We start from the raw sequence: 21,211 nt of genomic DNA, 5'->3' as shown, positions 1-21,211 counted from the left end.
ATTTTCAATCAATATATCCCCTCCACAGCCACCTCTGTGATGATGATTACATTAAAATACACCCCGTTGTTTTTCAATAAAAGAGAAAAAAGGAGACCAAATCAGGTAATTTAACATTGCAGATCTATTGCGGAATAAGCCGTGTTAAAGGCTGCACTGCTAAATCAAATCCGCATTGACTATGGCTATGACTGGAGTCCGCTTGACTGCCGCGGACCTTACTGCTGATCCTTCCACAAAGCCAGTCTCTTTGCTTACTCAATTCCTCCCGAATTAAGGGGCCAGTCGGGGGAAGCCGCGATCCTCAGCGAAGCGCGCTTGCATAGTGGCTGGGTGGTGGTGGTGGTGGGGAGTTAAGCCCAGTCCAGCTCTTACTACCGTAGCGGCTTCACCCCTGACTCGCGAGAAAGCCTCCCACGCTACCCCAGATCCTAGAAAGCGGAGTGGGCGAATTCGGATTGGCGCGTCGCCTTTTGGGAGCGGAGCCAATTCGGAGCCGCAGCGCGTCCCCCCCCCCCTCCGCTGCGCGGCCTCCTCCTCCTCCAGCCACGCCGAGGTTTCCCGGCAGCGGGAGCCGAGACCTTCCGCAGCGGTGAGTAGCCCAAGCAGGCTTCGATCGGGATACACGTGGCGCCTCCTTCTGCGCCTGCACCCCCTCCCTTCCCAGCCCGCATTCTTGAATGGGAGCCCATTTGCCAAGGCTTTCCTCCATCAGAAGCTGGGAATCTCACTTGGTTGCATTGTCTGCACTGGCCGGCATCAGGGGCTCACCAGGGTTTCAGGCAGTGTATCTTTTCCTAGCCCTAACTGGAGATGCCAGTGATTGAACCTGGGACCTTATGCATGCAGTTGCTTGACCGCTGAGCTATGCCCTTTCCCGTAAAAACAAAGCAAGATTCTAGTCCTCATCATTCTTAGTAAAGAGCTGGGTTCCACAGGAAGCTGCTTCTTTCATAGCTGGGACATTCTACATGCAAAGCAGATGCTCCACCACTGAGCTATGGGTCCTGCATTATCCTGAGTAAGGTCACTGGTCCACCTAGCTCAGCATTTTACACACTGGTTGGCAGCAGCAGCGCTCCACAGTTGTTTTTGTTTGGGGGGGGGGAGGCAGGGACCCATCAGCCCTACTGGATATACTAGTTAATTTGGGACATATGCTGAGAGTGCAGGGAAGGGAATCGTCCTTATAATCTTATTATATAAGCTACTTTGAAATGCACAAACAATGCCATTTTCCAAAGCCACCCTTTTAAGAGACTGTCTTGAGTGCATTCTGCTTCCTGCATCTGTAATTGGGAGGTAATGACTAAATTGTGCATCCGAAGCGCCGCCTTTTGACCTAAAATGCCTTCTATCATCACTGGCAAAAGGGGGTTGCAAGCCGGATCCACATTTCATGTGCCTTTGGAAGAGAGACATTTGGTGGCCATGGTTGCCAGAGTGGGAGGTGGGACAGCTCTGATGCCCGTGGCAGGTGCATGGTCTACCAGTGGGATGTTCTGCACATAAGAGCGTAGCTCCAGTGCTCAGAAGCTTTTTCCGAATGCCCATGCATTACCCGGCCATGTTCAAGGTTCTTGTATTAATTAATTGTATTTACAACAGAGCTCAAAGTGGTGTACATGGCCCTCCTGATCTCCATATTAACCTAGTGTGGTAGGCTAGGCTGAGTTGGCAACTGGCCCAATTTCAATCGGTGAACTTCATAGTCGCATGAATATTTGGACCCCAGACTCCCAGGTTCTAGGCTGAGACACCAACCACAGGACCACACTGGTTCACTATAATATCCTGGTGTATATCATTCCCTTCCTAAGCTTTAAGAGATATATGAAACCTTAATTTACAAGACCCTTAACTACTTGGGTCTGGGATACATTAAGGACTGCCTGATCCCTCATATCTGTGCCCAGTTAGTGGGGGAGTCACTGCTGATGGTTCCCCGTGGCTCAGATGCACAGCTTGTTTCCACCAGGAGCTGTGTGTTCAGTATCTACAGAGCTCCCGCTTGAATTCCATTCTGTTGAACATCCAGTGCTTATGACCTTATTAAATCAAATTTTTATTTTTATGGTCAATGACCAGCACAGAGCCCCTTATCTGTTTTGGCAGGGTATGATCATCGCACCTGTAATGGAGAATGCCATTCTGGAATTAATAGGTGCCTGGATTAAAACTGTTATCTTCCTTTCTTGCCAAAGGTTTAAAGGTAACATCTCAACACTGGCAGAGGAAGAGGAGTGGGGGGGGGGAGCGCACCACCCCCGGCAGCGCGATCCCGGTGGGGTGCCATCATGGCTGCCCCCCTGCTTGCGCTGGGCGCCACACCCCCAGGACGTGTGCCATGCCCCTGTGGGCAGTGCACCACGCCCACAGGACGTGAGCCCCGCCCCCTCCTGCTCTCTGCCCGCCCGATGCTGGAGCACAAAGCTCTGCCACTGCATCTCAAGGGAGAAACAAGAGCTGTTTAACTCCTAGGTTTGACTTAGTGGAAGATGTAAGTTGGAAGAGACCATCAGCGGTCTGATCAACTCAGTAACTGGCCCAAGGTCAGCCAGTGAGCTTCATGGCTTAAATAAATGAATTTATTTCACAATGAGGACTAGGAACTTGAAAGAATGCCAGGCTTCCCAGCACAACAGTGTTGCATTCCTCAGTAGACTTGGACCCACCTCCAGTTTCTCCATCTTTAGCTTTGGACTACTGAAGTAGCTGCTTTGGAGGGGCTTTTATTGTTTTCAAGCATCAAAATGTTATCTCTCCTTCTTTGTTTCTCTCTTAGCCTTGCCGCGCCCCAGAGGTGACAAATCTATACATGCGCATTTTCGCACTAGCAGCTTGCAATATGGTGAACAGAAGGTGTGTGGCCGTATGTTGCCAACAGTCACTTAATGAGCAGGATGAGTGTTTGTGTGTATGTGAATAGGAAGCTCAGTGCAGCCCCTGCCGGGTTTCAAATATCTTTATGTTGCTTTTGGGGTTGTGTGGTGTTGCTACTCAGGAAAAAAAATAATAAATATCTGGCATGCTTCCCGATTACATTGCAGTTATCATGCGAAAGGAGAGAGAGGTAACAAGAGCCGTAGAAATTTGAGACCGGAGGCTTCATCCCAGAGCCGGCTGTAGTTCGTATAGTGACTTGGAATCTGAACCGGTGCATCTGCAAGATTTTATTTTCAATGCTTTATTTATTTAAATGCTTGTTGTAGCCCGTCCCCTCTCCAAATGTTTCAGAGTGGGGGGCACCTAACAAAACAATACATGCATCCACCTGCAATGTCAGGAGTGGATAAAAAGCAGAAGTAGTTTTAAAAGCCAAGCAATGGTCATTTAAAAATGCAACAGTGAGATTAACCATGACTTTGGAAGCTAGAATAAATAACCAGGTTTTAACCTGGTGCTGGGGAGAATGCAAAGTTGGCACCTGGTGGATCTCTGGACAAGGGCATTTCACTCAGTGGTAGAGCATCTGCTTTGCATGCAGGAGGTCCTGAGTTCAACCCCCAGCATCTCCAAGTAGGGCTGCAGAAAGGCTTCAGCCTGACACATTGGAGAGCCACCGCAGTAGGTGTGGATAGCACAGAAACAGATGAACCAAGCGTCCGACTCCATATAAGGCAGCTTCCTATGCTCCTATTTAAATCAGCCCTCTATTCAGAAGCATGAGATCTAGAATCTTGTCCCACGTTCAGTTATTGGCATCTCCAGGTAGGACTGGGAATGCCCTTACCTGAAACCCCAAAGAGCTGCTGCCAGTCAGTGTAGACAATTCTGAGTTAGTTTTTCCACTTTAAGGCATAATATTAATAAAGGCAATCACAAGGCATTTAATTTGTGGTGACAGTGATAATAATAATTGACACATTCATGTTGTGATTCCAGGGGTTGGACTAGATGACGCTTTGGGTCTCATTGCAATTCTGTACTATTTATGTTGTGCTGTCCATCCCTTGAGCATCTAGGCTTCAAATCGCCTGATGCTGCCAGTTTTGCTTCCTGGCGTTACGAATGAACCAAATCCTGTAATTAGGAAGGGGGAGCAAATCAGCCTTGACTTGTGCTGTTTCTGGTGACTTTCATGCTCTGGCCACATGATCTCGGAGGCAGGGCAGGTTTTAAAATAGAACCAAATCAGTTTGCATCTTCTCTCTCTTTTGGTATCAAGTCAGTTGGTGCACTGTGGGCAGCAGGCAGGTCAGGACCTTGTCTCTGCCTGCCTGGTTCTGGCAAAACCAAAATGAAACATTGCACCAGAGGAAACCTAAAATTCTGTGACCTGCGTAGAAAACGACACGGCGTGATTCTGCAAATGTGCAGAGGGTGAGAAGTTTTATTCTTGATTCTCAGCCACCTCTGCCTCTGTATGTGGCAAAAGCAGAATAGGATGGGTCTCCAAGGGTGGATAGACTTTTTTTTTACCCCAGACCAAGTCTGCAGGGGTGAGTGGCAGTGTGGTATAATGGTTACCGTGTCTGGTTATGACCTGGGAGACCAGGGTTCAAATCCTCCCCCTTGGCCATGAAGTTCATTGTGTGACCTTGGGTCATAGTCATCGCCTCTCAACCTGACCTACTTCACAGGTTTGTTGTGAGGATGAAATGGGGAGCGGGGATAACCATGATGCCACATCAAACTCCTTGGAAGGAAGATGGGGTGTGAATGCAAAAAATAAAATAAGAAAAAAGCCCTGCTTGATCCAGCCCAGCATCCTCTTCCCACAGTGGCCCACCCGATGCCCCAGTGGGAAGCTCACAAGCAGGATTCAAGCACAAGAGTTCTCTCCCCTCCTGGTTCCCAGCAATAAGTATTCAGAAGCATTAATGCCTCTGACTGTGAAGGTAGAGCATAGCCATTGTGGCTAGTAGTCATCTTTCCCCACATTGCCCTTGTGTTTTCAAGCACATATATATTGGCAGCCCTAAGAACTGGGAGAGGGACGCGGGTGGCGCTGTGGTCTAAACCACAGAGCCTAGCTTACTGATCAGAAGGTCAGTGGTTTGAATCCCTGCAACGGGGTGAGCTCCCGTTGCTCGGTCCCTGCTCCTGCCAACCTAGCAGTTTGAAAGTACATCAAGGTGCAAGTAGATAAATAGGTACTGTTCTGGCGGGAAGGTAAACAGTGTTTCCGTGCGCTGCTCTGGTTCATCAGAAGCGGCTTAATCATGCTGGCCACATGACCCGGAAGCTGTACGCTGGCTCCCTCAGCCAGTAAAGTGAGATAAGCGCCACAACCCCAAACTAGGTCACGACTAGACCTAACGGTCAGGGGTCCCTTTACCTTTACCTTTATGCAAGGCAGATACTCTACCACTCACCTACAACACTTCTGTAAAATTAATATCCTAGTCTTCATGGCTCTGAATAAGGGGCTTATTTAAACAAAAACATATCCTGAATCAGTCTGTTGGTCCATCTGGCAGGCAGCTTCCTCTCTTGGGTTTCAGGCGAGATCGAACCTGGGACCTTCTGTAGGATAAAGCAGATACTTTACTGCTGGGCTACCCTTAAAGTAAGATTCTGATTGAAAGGCTGGTTTAAATCAGAACACAGGAAGCTGTCCTTTTCTGAATCAGACCATTAGCCCATCTAGCTTGGTATTGCCCACACTGACTGGCAGCATCTCTCCAGAGTTTCCTGACTGTGCCTGGAGATGCCAATGGGGTTGGGACTTCAAGCCTTCTGCATGCAGAACATGTGCTCTACCTCTGATTACCCGTCTCTCTCTTTCTCTCTCTCGCTTTCCCTGCCTCAGCCTATTTAAATCCATTCCCTACTCCGGAGACATGTTGACAAATACGGGTGCTCTGTTTTTAAGCACTGATGCTTTAATGAGCTTGTTTTCAGAAGACTGGCTAATAGCAGATTATGTATTTTTCAAATGGCTGCTGAAGGGAATATGTCCCTGGATGATTGATTGTGAGGCCTCTTTTCCTTAGGAAAGGAATCACTCTGTATGGGTAATATGAACCAATCCTCTCCCCTTTTTGAAGAAACCAACACAGTCTTGCAATTTACGGGAATGTGATTGTGTTGCATGAAGAGATGACTGTTATCTTTCTTAGGGGGATGAATGATTGCTAGGCTGAGCTGAGATTCACCTGCCCTATCTTTGTTTGGCTCTCAGTTGCCATGCTATCTTCGAATCAGGCCTCCAAGCTAATATCTACCCTCCCCTCGACTACCTTTGTTTGGCTCTCAGTTGCCATTGTAAATTTTAAACTAGTCCTCTGAGCCAAGGCATAGTAAATTTTAAACTAGTCCTCTGAGCCATTAGCATGGCAACTAAAGGCCAAGCAAGGGCATCTCAAAGGAGATACCCTTGCTTGGCCTTTAGTTGCCATGCTAATTTGTAATTGGCCTTTTTGAGCTGAGATCTACCCTCCCTTTGGATACCTTTGTTTTGCCTTCACTTGCCATACTCAGTTGAACTGGGCCACCGAGTGAAGAGTCATCCTCTTTTGAGATGGCTTCATTTGTCCCTCAGTTGTCTCACTAAATTTTAATTAGACCTCCGGGTAGGCTTGCCACTTTGGTTGGGCAAAATAAAGGACAGGTTGGGTTGGGGACTGGGGAGGGGTACACACACTTCCCTGACACCAAATTCATGGCAACCCTACTTCCTGCCCTTGAGATGCCTTCATTTGGCCCTCAGTTGCCATACTAATTTTCATTCAGAGTGGCAGGTAACTTTCAATTTGGCAGCAAAAAATAAATGGATTGGCTATTTGTAGATGGGTGCAGTCCTTGGCAGAAAAAAGTTAAAAGGCTCTTCACTCCTACAGTAGAGAGCCGCCACGCACACCCGCTTCTTGGTAACAATAGGAACCGCTGCTGCCTTTGCAAAGTTGCAGGATCGCCTTTGTGTCTCTTTCCAGAGATGCCTTTTGGACTCTTTGCTGGGTGCTAATAATTTGAGGAGAAGCTCTGTGTCAGAGCAGCCCAGATCTAGCAGGTGAGAAGCATGCCTTTATATAACCTGCTGGCTATGGAATTGGCAGGGGTGTAGCAAAACAGAAACGTTTTTATGTTTAACATATATTTATAATAAAAACCTATTGAAGTAGAATAACAGATTCAAAATAAAATAAAATAAAAGTAGGATACCTAGAACCAAACATATAGGAAGAAATTTCCATACCAAAACCAAGCATAATAACACCACAAGGTTCCAAGTAACACAAATGGGTTTATGTTATCCTGTATGTTTTTATTCTTGTACATTATGGTTGTATTTCGTCAGGCAGTGTAGAGTGGAACTATGGAACTTGCTCCCAGGGCCAGTGATGACCACTAACTTATATGGACTGGCCAAATTCATGGAGGAGAGTGCTAGCAGTGGCTATTAGCCACATTGGCTATGCTCTGCCAGCAACTGTCATGCTTCTGAATGTCTGTTGCTGGAGACTCCAGGAGGGGAGAGTGCTCTTGTGCTTGAATCCTGCTTGCTGGTTTCCCACAGGCATCTGCTTGACCACTGTGAGAACAGGATGCTGCACTAGATGGGCCTTTGACATGATCCGTTGTTGTTTGGTCGTTTAGTCGTGTCTGACTCTTCATGACCCCATGGGCCAGAGCACGCCAGGCACTCCTGTCTTCCACTGCCACCCGCAGTTTGGTCAGATTCATGTTTGTAGCTTCGAGAACACTGTCTAACCATCTCATCCTCTGTCGTCCCCTTCTCCTTGTGCCCTCCATCTTTCCCAACATCAGGGTCTTTTCCAGTGAGTCTTCTCTTCTCATGAGGTGGCCAAAGTATTGGAGCCTCAGCTTCACGATCTGTCCACCCAGTGAGCACTCAGGGCTGATTTCCTTAAGAATGGATGCGTTTGATCTTCTTGCAGTCCGTGGGACTCTCAAGAGTCTCCTCCAGCACCATAATTCAAAAGCGTCAATTCTTCGGCGATCAGCCTTCTTTATGGTCCAGCTCTCACTTCCATACATCACTACTGGGAAAACCATAGCTTTTACTATACGGACCTTTGTTGGCAAGGTGATGTCTCTACTTTTTAAAATGCTGTCTAGGTTTGTCATTGCTTTCCTCCCATGATCCAGCAGGCTCTTTTTACCTCCTTATGACCTGAGTTCAACAGCACTCCTCCCCACTTGCTGTTTCCAACAATTGGTATCCAGATGCATTACTGCCTCTGACTGTGGAGGCAGTGCATGACCATCGTGGCCAGTATAGCCAAACATTTCCTGACTACACCACCTGCACAGTGGTTTGCTTTCGGCATTTCCCTCTCTCTTCCTGGGCCACAACCTTCAATGGGAAGGGGTGATGAAAAGACCACCTGTGTCCCAAGGCCTTCTCATAGTCCCTTTGCTATACGTTGAAGGTTGTGTGTGGCAGTATTGTTTGTACCCACATGAACCAGAAGGAAGGGGTTGTGGTCAGTGGGCTTTTTAAGGCTTGGCAACTTCTCTGTCACATTGTGAACCTTTGCAACGAAAGACAACATGCTGTTACCTCTGCACAGCACTGCCTCTGTGCCCCTCAGTAGGGAGTCAGCTATACCACCACTGCACCTTCCACAGCCACCTTGGTGTGTTCTGAGGTCTGCAACAGCTCCTCTCTCCTAAATGATAAGAAGCCCCAAAAGATGCAGTCTTTTTCTCACATAACACTCCCCCTTTTGTGCATCAAGCATCCAATTAGCAATGCAGTAGTGAAATCATGAAATGATTTGGACCTCTAGTCCTTGAGTTTGCCCTAATCAAAGTTTAATTTCATCCAGGGCCCACCTGAAAATCTGATTTGATCAGCTCGGTTCTTGAAAACAAAACATTCAGCTATATTTTCTAGCTGATCTCATTGCTACTTCAATTCCTACTCAGAAAAAAATCAGTCCCCAATCTGTAGATTAAAAAAACACACCCAGGCAGTCCTCTCTAGCAGTTTTTATTTTGTTTATGTCACTGTCAGGCTCACATCGCTAGAAATGATTCATTATCATTTTATTTCATGAAATATATACATTGATTGGTTTTAAAGAAAACCCTCAAAGCAATGTACAGAAAATATAAAACAACAAAATTGTCCATAAGAAAGATTAATAAGAATAATTTAAGACTTTCAAAAAGTTAAAATAACAATTCACTAAAACAGATTAAAACTCGCCTCAGGTTTCTAAACATCAGGGTAGGCTTGTCTAACCAAAAATGCTTTTAGCAGGTGCCAAATTGAGTTGAGTGAAGGCGCCTGCCTGATATCAATAGGCAGGGCGTTTCAAAGTGCAGGTGCCGCAACACTAAAGATCAAGTTCTTACAAATACTGTATGAAATGGGTTTTATGTGAAATCTGTAATTGTGCAGTTGCACAGATCAAAATGGTTGAGTGGACATTTATAGGATAAGGCAATCTCGTAGGTAAACCAGTCCCAAGTTGTTAAGGGATTTTAATAATAATAATAATAATAATAATAATAATAATAACACCTTGAACTTGGCCTGGGAGCAAATTGGCAGCCATTGCAGATCTCTGAACACAGGTGTTAGATGATGACAGGGTCTCACTCCTGTCAGCAACCAGGCTGTAGCTGAAGCTTGCTGAAAAAGCACGAGGGAAGCCCCACACAGAGTGTGTTGCAGTAGTCCAAATTAGTTGGCAGAGGTTATGGGAGAATCTTGTCACTGTTGCTTCAAAAAAAGAAAGAGAGTGATATTTGCGGTTTAAGAATACAATTAAAATATAAGACTGCAATTAAAATAAATTGAAATATCCATGATTTAAATTATGCATTGTTTATTTATTTCCTAAAATTTTATACTGCTTAATTGTAAGCAAACAAACCATTGGTTTAAAACTTCAGTTTGAAACTTTAGGAGTTCTCAGATTTCTGAGGTTGTGCTTGGTTGCTGGGAGAAAGGAACCAAAATAATTCAGTGGGCTTTTGGGAGCCTCCACAACTAAGTTTGGAGGCCTACAACTGAGGATGGAGTCTGCCCATTGTGTCTCTGTAAGATTTTTCTGAATTGCATCCAGCCAAATTCTGCTCAGAGTAGACTCGCTGGCATTAATGAACCAGTAGCTTCAGTGAATATTGTCTGAGTAGGACTTATATTGGATACCAATAATTAATTCTAAGGTAAACTGTAAATTAACCTGAAACAGATACAAGTGACAAGAAAGCAGATTCCAACTAAACGCTAGGAAGAACTTTCTGACAATCAGAGCTTTTCTGCATTGGGATGAACGACCTCAGAAAGGATGAACTCTTTCATTGGACGTTTTTATACAAAGGTTGGTTGACTAGGGATTATCTAGCTGTGATTCCTGCTTTGCAGGGGGTTGGACTAGATGACTGTGGAATCCCTTCCAACTCTACAGCTCTATGATTCTATGAAATTGAGACATGAAGCAAAAAGGGGAGGGGAAAAACCAGCCCACTCCCCCAATCCCTCCTGTCCTGTACTCTCTACAAAGACCTGAGGAACGAGATCATCACCCCACTCGTACTAACCATCCCAGGGCGCTCAACCACTGCCAAGATGTCCTTTCTTCTAACGGATCAAAATGAGCAGATAACAGCAAAGGTTGCTAGGTTCATAGCAGGGGCAATCAGAATAAGGGCCGCTAACTGACTGCTGATTCAGGACTTTAAATTGTGCTCTTATATCAAATTTCCTTTTCTGCGTATACTGTAATGTTTTACTGTTGCTATGGCTATTGGCTAAAGCGAATAAAGTTTTATCTATCTACCAGCCCACTTCCCCATCGCCCCGGAAAAATTCCTGTAGTTTCAGGTTGCACCTAAGGCTGGGGCAAGGGGAAGGGTCACACAACAGTGTGGTCACCCCCTTCCAGTGTTCTGAAATATAAAAACCCTGCAGTTACTCCCACAGAGACGGGGAAGCAAGGTTTGCATTTTATTTTATTTATTTATTATTGTGTTTGTATTCCACCTTCCCTCAAAGGACCTCAGTTTGACGTACAAGGTTCTTAACCTGCCCTGTTTCATTCTTGCGACACCCCTGTGAGGTAGATTAGGCTGAGCAGCAGAGATTGGCCCAAGGTTGCCCAGTGAGGTTCCTGTCAGAGTGGGGATTTTTAATCTGATATTCAAACCACTATACCACACGGGCTTTTGCCATTTCAATTGACTTAATAAGAGTATTACAGTGGTACCTCAGGTTACAAACACTTCAGGTTACAGACGTTTCAGGTTACAGACTCCGCTAACCCAGAAATAGTACCTCAGGTTAAGAACTTTGCTTGAGGATGAGAACAGAAATCACGCTCCAGCGGCGCAGCGGCAGCAGGAGGCCCCATTAACTAAAGTGGTGCTTCAGGTTAAGAACAGTTTCAGGTTAAGAATGGACCTCTAGAACGAGTTCTTAACCCAAGGTACCACTGTACTGTAATAAAGATTTTGGAAGTTTTGATGTGTGTGGGGGGGGGGGAGCAGTCTTCAATTTCATTGCACTCCGCCTGAGCTCTTGGATCAATTGGGAATAGAGCCAGTGTCGTGAAGCCTTGCTTGGGTCATGGCCTCTCAGTCTAACCTACCTCACAGGGTAGTTGTGGGGATTGAACAAGAACTAGGACCAGGGTTCAAATCCCCACTTGGCCATGAAACTCACAGGGTGTTATCTTGGGGGAATTCACTGCCTCTCAGCCTAATCTACCTCACAGAGTTGCTGTGCTGATTAAATGAGGGGGGAAATATATATGCCATCTTGAGTTCCTTGGAGAAAAAAAGTGGGATATAATTCAATAAGTAACTAATAATACAAGTGACGTTGGGTCAGGATTCCTAAATAAACAGCAGTTTGGGACAGGCAGTAGGGACCGATTCTTTGGCCAAGCTAAGAGTCTAATATTTCATCCAGGGTGGTGTTAACCTTGCCTCTGTGGAGACTAGACAGATGGCTTTTTGCCAAGACCCGGCAAACAAAAGATGACGATGTCAGTTTCATTTTGAGAAGGCCTTTCTGCTACCCAGACTTTGCATCAATCCGATCTATACACGGTCCCCCCTTATCTCTCCCGCTCACAGAAAGTTGCCTTTTCTGTTAATTGAGGCATAGCAGAGTGGCATTAATTGAAAACTGGCTTCTGGAACAAAGGACATGGGGATTTAGCAGGAGGGGTAGATGGCTAGCACACTAAAAGGAAAAGGAAATCATAGCTGTGACAGCAGTGAGCAGGACTGTGGTACTGTGTGTGTGTGTGTGTGTGCGCGCGCGCGCTCTGTGCCCTGTGGAATTTCGCAACCTGGGTATATATTATGCAATCTGTGCGCTTTGGCATTAACAGAGATGTTGGTTGGGGCAAAGGCAGCGGCACCTTTCCCACAACCCCCTTGGAATTCCTATGCTTCTAAATACCCATTGTTGGAAGCCACCAGGAGGAGCTAGTCGTGGGTTACCACTGCGTGGCCACTGTGAGAACAGGATGCTGGACTAGATGGGCCTTTGGCTTGATCCAGCAAGCTCTTCTTCTTCTTTTAAATAATTTTTATTGATTTTCCAATAAAAAACATCCAATTACTATATCCAATCATAATACTCCAATTAAAATAAAAAACTAAAATAAAGAAGACCAAATTATAGTCCAAATTATATTTATTAATTTTTCAGAGCTCCCCACGGTCTCGATCTCTGAAGCAAATCTCCAGATCCAGCCAGCTCTTCTTACGCCGTATTCAGATACCCCTCTGGGTGCTGAGATTTCACTTAAAAGTGCTGTACTGTAGTATTTGCCGTCAAGGGGACTAGAATGTGTATGTGTTCGTTTGTTTTTAAAAAGTTGAGGTTTACAAGAAGCTGAATTCTGTGTCTGATGCCAGGCTCTTGCACTTTTACAATTATTAGTACAGTGGTACCTCGGGTTAAGAACTTAATTCGTTCTGGAGGTCCGTTCTTAACCTAAAACTGTTCTTAACCTGAGGTACCACTTTAGCTAATGGGGCCTCTCGCTGCCGCTGCGCCACTACCATGCGATTTCAGTTCTCATCCTGAAGCAAAGTTCTTAACCCGAGGTACTATTTCTGGGTTAGCGGAGTCTGTAACCTGAAGCGTCTGTAACTTGAGGTACCACTGTAGTGAGTATGGGGTTGTGGTGTGTACGTAGACCTGGGCTGTGAGCAAAGGGAAGGGCCATAGCTCAGTGGTAGAGCACCTGCATTACATGCAGAAGGTCCCAAGTTCAATCCCTTGCATCCCCAGGTAGGACTGGGAAGGTCCCCTATCTGAAACCCTGGAGAGCTACTTACTGCCAGTCAGTGTACGTATATGGTATTGAGCTAGATGGGCCCAATGGTCTGATTAAGGCAGCTTCTTATTTTTCCATATGGTGATTGGAGTATCTGCTTTGGAAATAAGGCTTGCATTTGTCTAAACCTGAGCTACCCTAATTTCTACAGTAGCTATGATCTTAATAATGCAGGATCCCAAGAATCTTGCTTGCCTGAGTTCCTGAAAAGCTTAGTAGAGACTGGAAATACTATCCCAGGCAGGCGTTAGGGCTTGAGAGCAGGTACCAGCTCCAGAACCCAGGACCCTGGAGAGGTGAGGAAGGAATTTAGCACCACCCTCCATGTGGCCAAAGGCAAGAACTCTTCACTGTGATAGGCTGGAGTGGGTCATGTGATATCCACAGGCCACATGGAAAAGCTTCTAAGTCAGACTGGCTTCCTGCTCTGGGTATCACTACTGGAGTCATTAGTGGGAAAGTGTTTTTAGCCTGACCCACATTCTCCTTCTGGGCAACATGCCAGTGGTAGGTGGGGCCAGAGGAAATAATGGGCGGAGCAATGAATGCATATTTTATCTTTGTACAGTAGACTTGTTTCTACACACTCCTCTGTGTCCTTCAGGCAAGCAAGAGACATGATCAAAGTCCACTGACACATTCCTGCATTGCAGGGGGCTGGACTAGATGATCCTTGGATCCCTTCCAACTCTACAATTCATTCGAGAGTCTGCCCTTCCCTTCCCTTGCCTGTCTCCTCTCCTTTTGACTTGGTGCTTTGTTGATGGGTTACCTAATAACTGCCTTGAGGCATGATTTCATAGGGCCGATGAGGTCACCACTTAGTGACTTCCCTGCTGAATGTATGAGCTGACTCCCTTTAGAAAGCATTCTTTGAACACGTAAGAGCATTAGGAACGCAGGGAGCTGCCATTAGTCCACCTAGCTCAGCATGGTCCACACTGACTGGCAACAGCTTGCCAGGGTTTCAGGCAAGGATATCTTCCGACCCTACCTGGAACTTGAACCTGGGACCTTCTCCATGCAGAGCAGATGCTCTACCACTGAGCTACAGCCATTCCTTGAAATTAAGATCCTAGTCCTCATCATTCTGAAGAATGACTTAAACAGAAACACAGGAAGCAATGCCTTATACTGAGGAGACTATTGGTCCATCTAGCTTCATATTGCCTTTGCTCACTGAAAGCAGCTCTCCAGGGTTTAAGAAATAATAATAATAATAATAATAATAATAATAATAATAATAATGGTGGTAGTAGCAGTAGTAGTATGGTCTTCTGGACAGTGTCAGAAATTATTATGCTTCCAGCTGCATTTTGAACATTTACTAACATTTACTTTGTTAAGTGTTGATATTTACCAGTAGGTGAGAAAAAGTGGAATGGAATTTGGGCATTAGCCCAAAGCATTATCAACAACTGCAAGCATTCTCTGATGTTTCCTTTTCGTCTCCAGAACCACTGAGTATTCTTCATATGTATTTCCCAAGTTTAGAACATTGGGTTGTCTCCAACGTTTGCCCTACTCAGCATACACCCATTGAAATGAACAAATGTGACTTAGGTCCCATTAATTTCAAAATGTGTTTACTGTGAATTTAGTTGGATGCAAGCCAATGCATCTACTTTGAGTAGGACTATCTAAGGCCTATTAATTTCAGTGCGTCTACTCTGAGTTGTATACATTATTTTATTTATTCATTATGGCTCCTAGCTAAGCCTATGCCTCCTGAGAGCAGACCCACTGAAATTAATAGACTAGGACTACCATTAGAGGCAACCCCCAAGCCCCTCCATCATTTTCCAAAACCTTGTTCATTCCCCAAATGCTACCCCCCCTTTTCATTGCCTGCTGGTAAATTTCAACACTTGCCAAGGCACGTCAGTTGGTAAATGTCCAAAAAGCAGCTGGAAGCATAATCATTCCTGGCATTGACCTGGAGATTAAATCCCCCCCCCAATACAATAATGTACGCTAGTCCTACCCAACCCTCTGTGCTCCAGCTGCTTTGGACTTCAACTCCCATCAGCCACAGGCAGCACGGGCAATGGAGAGGGATGATGGGAGTTGGAGTCCAAAAACATCTGGAGGGCCTCAGGGTTGGAGCAGGTTGATGCATAAACTTCTTTCCTTTTCTCGTTTTCTTTTCTTTTTTAACAAAGCAACACTGACTTAAAAAACAAGATAAGACATGATTTTTAAAAAAAATCAAAGCAAAATAAAAAGTGCTTGCACGAGAAGCTTTATTCATCTGTGCTGTTCTCTCCCCACCCCCCACCCCGTTTCTTTCCTCCTCTCTCTCCCCACACCCAAAGGATTGATCTAAAAAAAGGCTAAGCAAAGAGAAGACAAAAGGAAGAGCCTGCTAGGCAGCCCATCCGACTGCCTGACTGGCAGATTCCAGTTAGCACCTTATCAGTGCAGTGGCAGATCCTGCGTTTGCTACGGCAACCCAGAGCACCAGAGACAGCGGTGGAGAGGGGAGGGCAGTTTTGTAACCAGGGACGACAGCAGCAACACTGCCACTGGGCTCCAGCGAGGAGGAGCGAGCAAGATAGGAAGGGAAGAAGGAGAAAAGGCTGTCTGGAGAGAGGCAGAGAAAAAGCTCCACGAATTTCCCGTTTCTGTTTTGCAAAAAAAAAGGAAAGGCAAGTGAGCTTGGCGAAATCTCGTCATTTTTATTTCAGGAGGGCCCTGCTGAAACATAACAATACGACCTTCCCTGTTTCACTGGGAAATAATAATTGTAATAACGAAAGGTTTTTCTCTGTCTTCTCACTCCCCACCTTCCCCTTTTTTCACCAGCCGGTATGGAGGGAGACGACTGCCTCGCCATCTGCTTGTGACTGCTTTGCAGAGCTGAGTTGTGGATGCCAGAAAATAAGGGGACGTAAACCTCCACTGGGACTCCGGATCCGGACACTGGAATTGCAGCTGAACTTATAAAGCTTATTACCCCCTTGTTTCTCTTTCTCTCTCCCCACCTCTCTCTCTTCCCCCTCCCCCCTCCGCTTTCCATCCCCTCCCCCCCCCCAATTTTTTTGGGGTGTGTGTTAGCGCTACTTGAAGGAAATCGGAAGGGTCCGGTTTGGCTTTGAAACTGAGACAGTCCCTCTGTCATTCTCCACCCTTCACATCAGATCTCTCTGCCCCCACCCCCACCCCCCCAGCCCGGCTTCCTATATGCTTCTCCGCTAAGTGCAAGAAGGGCTTTGAGAGAAATTTATGCCCTGTTAAAAAGTCCAGTGGACAAACCTTGCCAGATCGAGATGGGGAAATCGAACAGCAAGTTGAAGCCTGAAGTTGTGGAAGAACTGACGAGGAAGACATACTGTAAGCCATTCCTTTCTCTCTCTTTTTAATTAAAAATTTACTTTGAACAGCAAAAAATAATAATAATCTTGGGTTCTCTTAACGGTGCAACTTTCCAGGTACTGGAGCCAGCTAGGATGCAGAGAAGGCCTTGGACTGCAGAGGGTGGGGGGGGGATCTTTGTTGGTTGTAGGGAATTTTGGGGGGCGGCTGGGAGGCAGAGGGGGTGTACTTGTGTGATGACACACAAAGACTTTGGCCAGGAGATCTGGGTGGTGGTGATAGTGGCAGGATACAGGGTCTGCAAGCCTGCCGTAGTTGAGTGGTGCAAAATCTGCTGCATTGATGGAGAGGCGGGGTGGTGGTCCGAGGTGCTGGCGTTGGGAGTGAGGGTGGGTGGGCGTGGAGGGAGTAATTTTTGCAAGGAGAAGCCTGCTGAGGTGGGGTCGTTAGTTCCACGGCTCCATAGATCAAAGTAAAAACAATAATAGAAAAGGCAAGCAGGTTCTCTTTCTTCCGCCAAGGAGGCTCACATGTTCTGTGGTGATTCATGTCGTGTTGAGATGCTCTCGGGCGGCATCGCAACATCGCCCCCCCTTCAGCTTCTCCTGGGGGTGGGGACTGGCTCTGAGCCAGTATGGAGTCAGGATGGATGTGTGTGAGTTCACGTGTGTGGAGGAGAGAGGAAGGGGAACGTCATGCACCATAATAGCCAAGCCTCCTCCTTCATTTCTGGGGAGCTGATAGCCCGCTGTAGCCTGGGGGCTCGGAAGGGGGGGGGGGTCGTGGCAAAGGCAGAACGGTTTGTCTTTTTGCCAACCCTGAAACTGGTCATTGTGGGGTGGGGAGAGATTTAACAATCTGGAAGAGGAAAAAGATAGAGAGAGAAAAATGTGTATATGGAGAAATAAAACAAAGGGCATTAGGTGAAGATGGATGGCTGTATACAAGTTCTGTGCAAAGGAGGACCCACTGAAATGAATGGACCCAAGTTGTAGCCATGTGCATCATGTTCAATGTGGGTTTCCTCTAAGAAGGACTTACAGTGTTGGGAGCACCCCCGTGGGGGGTGTAGTTTGTGCTACTCAGAGCAGTCCCATTTGTTTTTAGCCAGTGCAAGTCCTACTCAGAGTAGACCCATTAATAACATAAGAAGAGCCCTGCTGGATCAGATGAATGGTCTAGTCCAGCATCTTGTTCTCACAGGAGCCAGCTACTAAATTGAAAACAATGGGCACAGCTAACTTAGACCCATTCATTTTAATGGGTCTACACTAAGCAGACAAATGTGACAGGCAACTTGTATCTATATTTGGTCCATTTGTGGTTTCCTTTGGTATTTAGATGGAGCTTTGTTCGCAAAGTCCTGAATTTTAGCTGGAGAGCGCTCCTTGGAGTTCTGAGATTCTGTACCTTCCTCTCCCCTATTATGTTAGTGCAAGGGAAGCAAAATGCCTTTCTAATAATAAAAGTGGGTCGCTGATTTGTGGTGCAATGACTTTTCCTATGGCGATGGCGGGAAGATGGCTCTTAACTCATGCTTGGGATTTCTGTGTTTCAAGTTGTTTTTCCTCAGGGAAAACAAGAGGCCGGGAACTGTGTTGGAGATTGCTTCCTCTTTTCTGCCTGTTCAGTTTGGCTCACTTACTCAAGTCATCTGGAGAGCTGCTCTGCTCTTTAGGGGTGGTTTCCTGCTGCACAGATAAAGCCAGAATGTGGTTATATTAGATTGAAGGAATTCAGCTTCTCTTTCTCCCTCCCACACCTTTTCACACTTATATTTTATTAAGTTTCAATATTTTTAACGTATACAGTCAAAACTCAATTTCATCTTTTCTCTTTATTTTTGTTGGCTTCCCACCCCATTTTCCATGGAGTTGTTTTCAGGGAGCGGGATCCTGTTTTTCCTGTCTTGTCTGTGCCCTATCTTAGCATAGTAAATAAAAAATAAAAAAGCAACTTTTTGGAAGTATTATTTCTGTATTATGAAAGTTGTATTTAAAAAAACCTCATTTCTTCTAAAGAACTCAAGAGTGCTTTCCTTCCTTGCATCCTCATTTTTTTCACTGCAACAACCCTGCAAGGTAGAAGAGCCTGGAAGGAAAGTGGGGGCTGGCCTAAGGTCAGCCAGTGAGTTCTGTGGCTGGGTGGATTTGAATCTGAGTCTCTGGGCTCCGCTTGATCCGTTGTTTGTTGTGTTGTACTACCTTTTCAGAAGGGTTGTGTGTGTGTGACAGTACATTGAACTGCATGGGAATATCAGTTCATTGTTTGCTGAAAATATGTATGCGAAATATTTATCTATGTGGGTAGCTAACTTTTAGAGAGGACATGTCACTGTCTCCCACTTCCATTGCTGGGTTTGAAAGAGCTTTGTTGTTTTCAACTAGGTAGGGTCCATCCCATGTTCCTGATTACATGAAGACTATAACTTTGTTTTGTTTATTCAAACCCACTGGTATCTCCCAACAGGGCTGGGAAAAGAGTCCTGAATCTCTGGAGAGCCACTGCCAGTTAGAGAAGACCAGACTTCCCCAACCTGGTGCCCTCAAATGTCGCTGGACAGTACCTCCCAGCGCCCATGAGCTTTTGGCTATGCTGACTGGTGCTGATGGGAGCTATTGTCCAAGCACACCTGGAGATCACTAGGTTGATGTTAGCAACGCTGTTCTCAATAGGCTGATAGTATGATTTATCATAAGGCAACTTTTCTACATTCTTATTGACCAAACTTTTAGTATGGAGAGGGCTAATGGACAGCTCTTTGTCTCTTATACAGCCAGCTGTTGTGTGCATTGGCAGAGTGAGTATAAGTATCTCTGCCCCATTCTGTTCCTCCCTGCCCCCTGTTCTGCCTTCTCCCAGGTCCAAGAGGACTCGCATGTCTGCGATCGCATGCCAATTGGAAGCACCTAAAATGTAATGTGCCTGTGATGCTAGGAGTCTGTGACGAAGGTGCGGCTGTCTCCCAGTTAAATCTGATTGACATAGTTTCAGAACAGATGTAGCCTGGATAGCTCAGTTGGTTAGGGCGTGGTACTGGTAATGCCAAGGTTGCAGGTTCGACCACCATATGGGACAACTGCATTTCTTCCATTGCAGGGACTAGATGATTGTCAGGGTCCCTTGCAGCTCTACAATTCTATGATTCTATGAATGGAATACAATAGAGGTTGGTTCATTAGGGGAAATGGGGCACTGCCCCCCCACCTCAGACTGCCCTCAGCCAATCCGTACCTGCCTGCCTTCTTACAACCAGTCAAGCTTCCTCCTCCTCCTCCGTCTCAGTGTTGCCCCTTGTAGCCTTCTGCCCTATCAGCCCCAAATGAGCACCAGTCTCCAAAGACTCCTTTAACACAGTGAATTTAAAGGAATTAACGCTGATATGAGGTGCGTGGGTGGGCAGCCCCTTGATTTTTAAAAAGAGGACTTAACCCAGTCCTCTGTTAAATTTGTTGATCAATATTTTTTAGCCATGCTGGCTAAAAGGAGCCTGTGCAGACAGATGGTGGGGACAGATGACCAGGGAGGGCTGGCTGGCTTAATGCCCTGCTTGGGAGGTTTGCAGAGGTCTTTGGCTGGTTCTTTTCAGAAGGCAGATGCTAAACAGGATGGCTCCATTGACATGACTAGGCAGTCCACCTGGTTCTCAGGAAAGGAATTGATAAAATTAACTGCCTGCCTACAGCATTTAACAGAGATAGTTAGGAGGGGTGCCTCCAAGTTCAGGGGCAGTCTACCTCTGAGATGCCGAGAAGCTCAATTCAAGCTGCTGGTGTTTAACCTTTTAAAGCCTAATAGGCCAGGGGATAGCTGACCTTTAGATCCTGCTGGACTACAACTCCCATTACCCATGAGAATTGGCCCTGACAGGTTGGGGGCTGATGGTGTTGTAGCAATGACCACCAACTAGGATGGTTTTAAAACAGAATTGCAGATTTGTGGAGGATATGGCTAATGGCTGCTAGCCACAATGACAGTATTCTCCCTGCACTGTTAGAGGCAGTAATGACTGTAAATACCAGTTACTGGGATTCATAAGTGGGGAAAGTCACTGATGCTCTCAGGTCCTACTTTCTGGCTTCCCACTGGGGCATTTGTCAGCCACTCTGAGAACAGGATGCTGGACTAGATGGTTCCCACCCCCTTTGGCCTGATCCAGCAAGGCTCATCTTATGCTCTTACTATTTTAGGCAGCTGATTTAAAAAAGTAGCTGTTTTTAAAAGGTTGGTGGGGGGCGTGGGGGGTATCTGGAAAGCTAAATGGTGGCATATTTCTTTGTCTCCAGTTGCCCCGGGACAAAATCTAAGCAGAATGGAGCGTATTGACATCTAAACAAAAAGTTTTATGCAGCCCCAGCAAGATGATGAGCCAAACAATATGGGAACCAAAAAGCAAATCTGTGAGGTGAGATCTTCAGAAGAAATAGACAGAGCCCTGTCTGAGGCTTCGGAGGAGGCCTCAGACACTGACATGACCAAAGGCAATATAAAGCCCCCCCCCCCCCCCGCCCCAAAGGACAGTAGCTGCCAGAATGGAAGAGGACAGAGACTTAGATGAGTACATTAATAAAATAAGGCAAGGACTGGTCTTGGTCTGGGGAGCAGCTCTAGCTATTTGAGCAGAAATTTGATGTGCTATCTAATCAACTGTCATATATTTCTAAAACAACAAATCATGC

General features: G+C 46.0%; 1 protein-coding gene and 1 long non-coding RNA gene across 5 annotated transcripts in view; one reads left to right on the top strand and one right to left on the bottom strand.

Annotated features, from left to right (window-relative positions):
* Positions 1–172: 172 nt before the first annotated feature.
* Positions 173–21,211, top strand: part of NCS1 (neuronal calcium sensor 1) — a 61,556-nt gene continuing 40,517 nt past the window's right edge. The window contains exons 1-4 of one of the 4 annotated variants that reach the window (XM_083424117.1): positions 530–592; positions 10,116–10,244; positions 15,533–15,865; positions 16,023–16,550. In XM_083424117.1, the coding sequence (XP_083280243.1) occupies positions 16,487–16,550 (64 nt within the window). In that variant the 5' untranslated portion in view covers positions 530–592; positions 10,116–10,244; positions 15,533–15,865; positions 16,023–16,486. Of the gene's footprint in view, positions 593–10,115; positions 10,245–13,628; positions 13,725–15,532; positions 15,866–16,022; positions 16,551–21,211 lie in introns of those variants that run through there. The other 3 variants (XM_083424115.1, XM_083424116.1, XM_083424118.1) reach the window with 3 other exon arrangements.
* The window catches only part of LOC310669720, a 33,408-nt gene continuing 28,756 nt past the window's right edge, over positions 16,560–21,211 (bottom strand). Inside the window, exon 6 of the long non-coding RNA XR_014507316.1 lies at positions 16,560–18,223. This is a non-coding gene — a long non-coding RNA (uncharacterized lncRNA). The remainder of the gene's footprint in view (positions 18,224–21,211) is intronic.

This window comes from Podarcis tiliguerta (assembly GCF_965153285.1).
Source record: "Podarcis tiliguerta genome assembly, chromosome: Z".
In the NCBI taxonomy this organism is placed as follows: Eukaryota; Metazoa; Chordata; class Lepidosauria; order Squamata; family Lacertidae; genus Podarcis; species Podarcis tiliguerta.
Note: the sequence above shows the minus strand (reverse complement) of the source record. Positions and strands in the feature narration are given on the sequence as shown.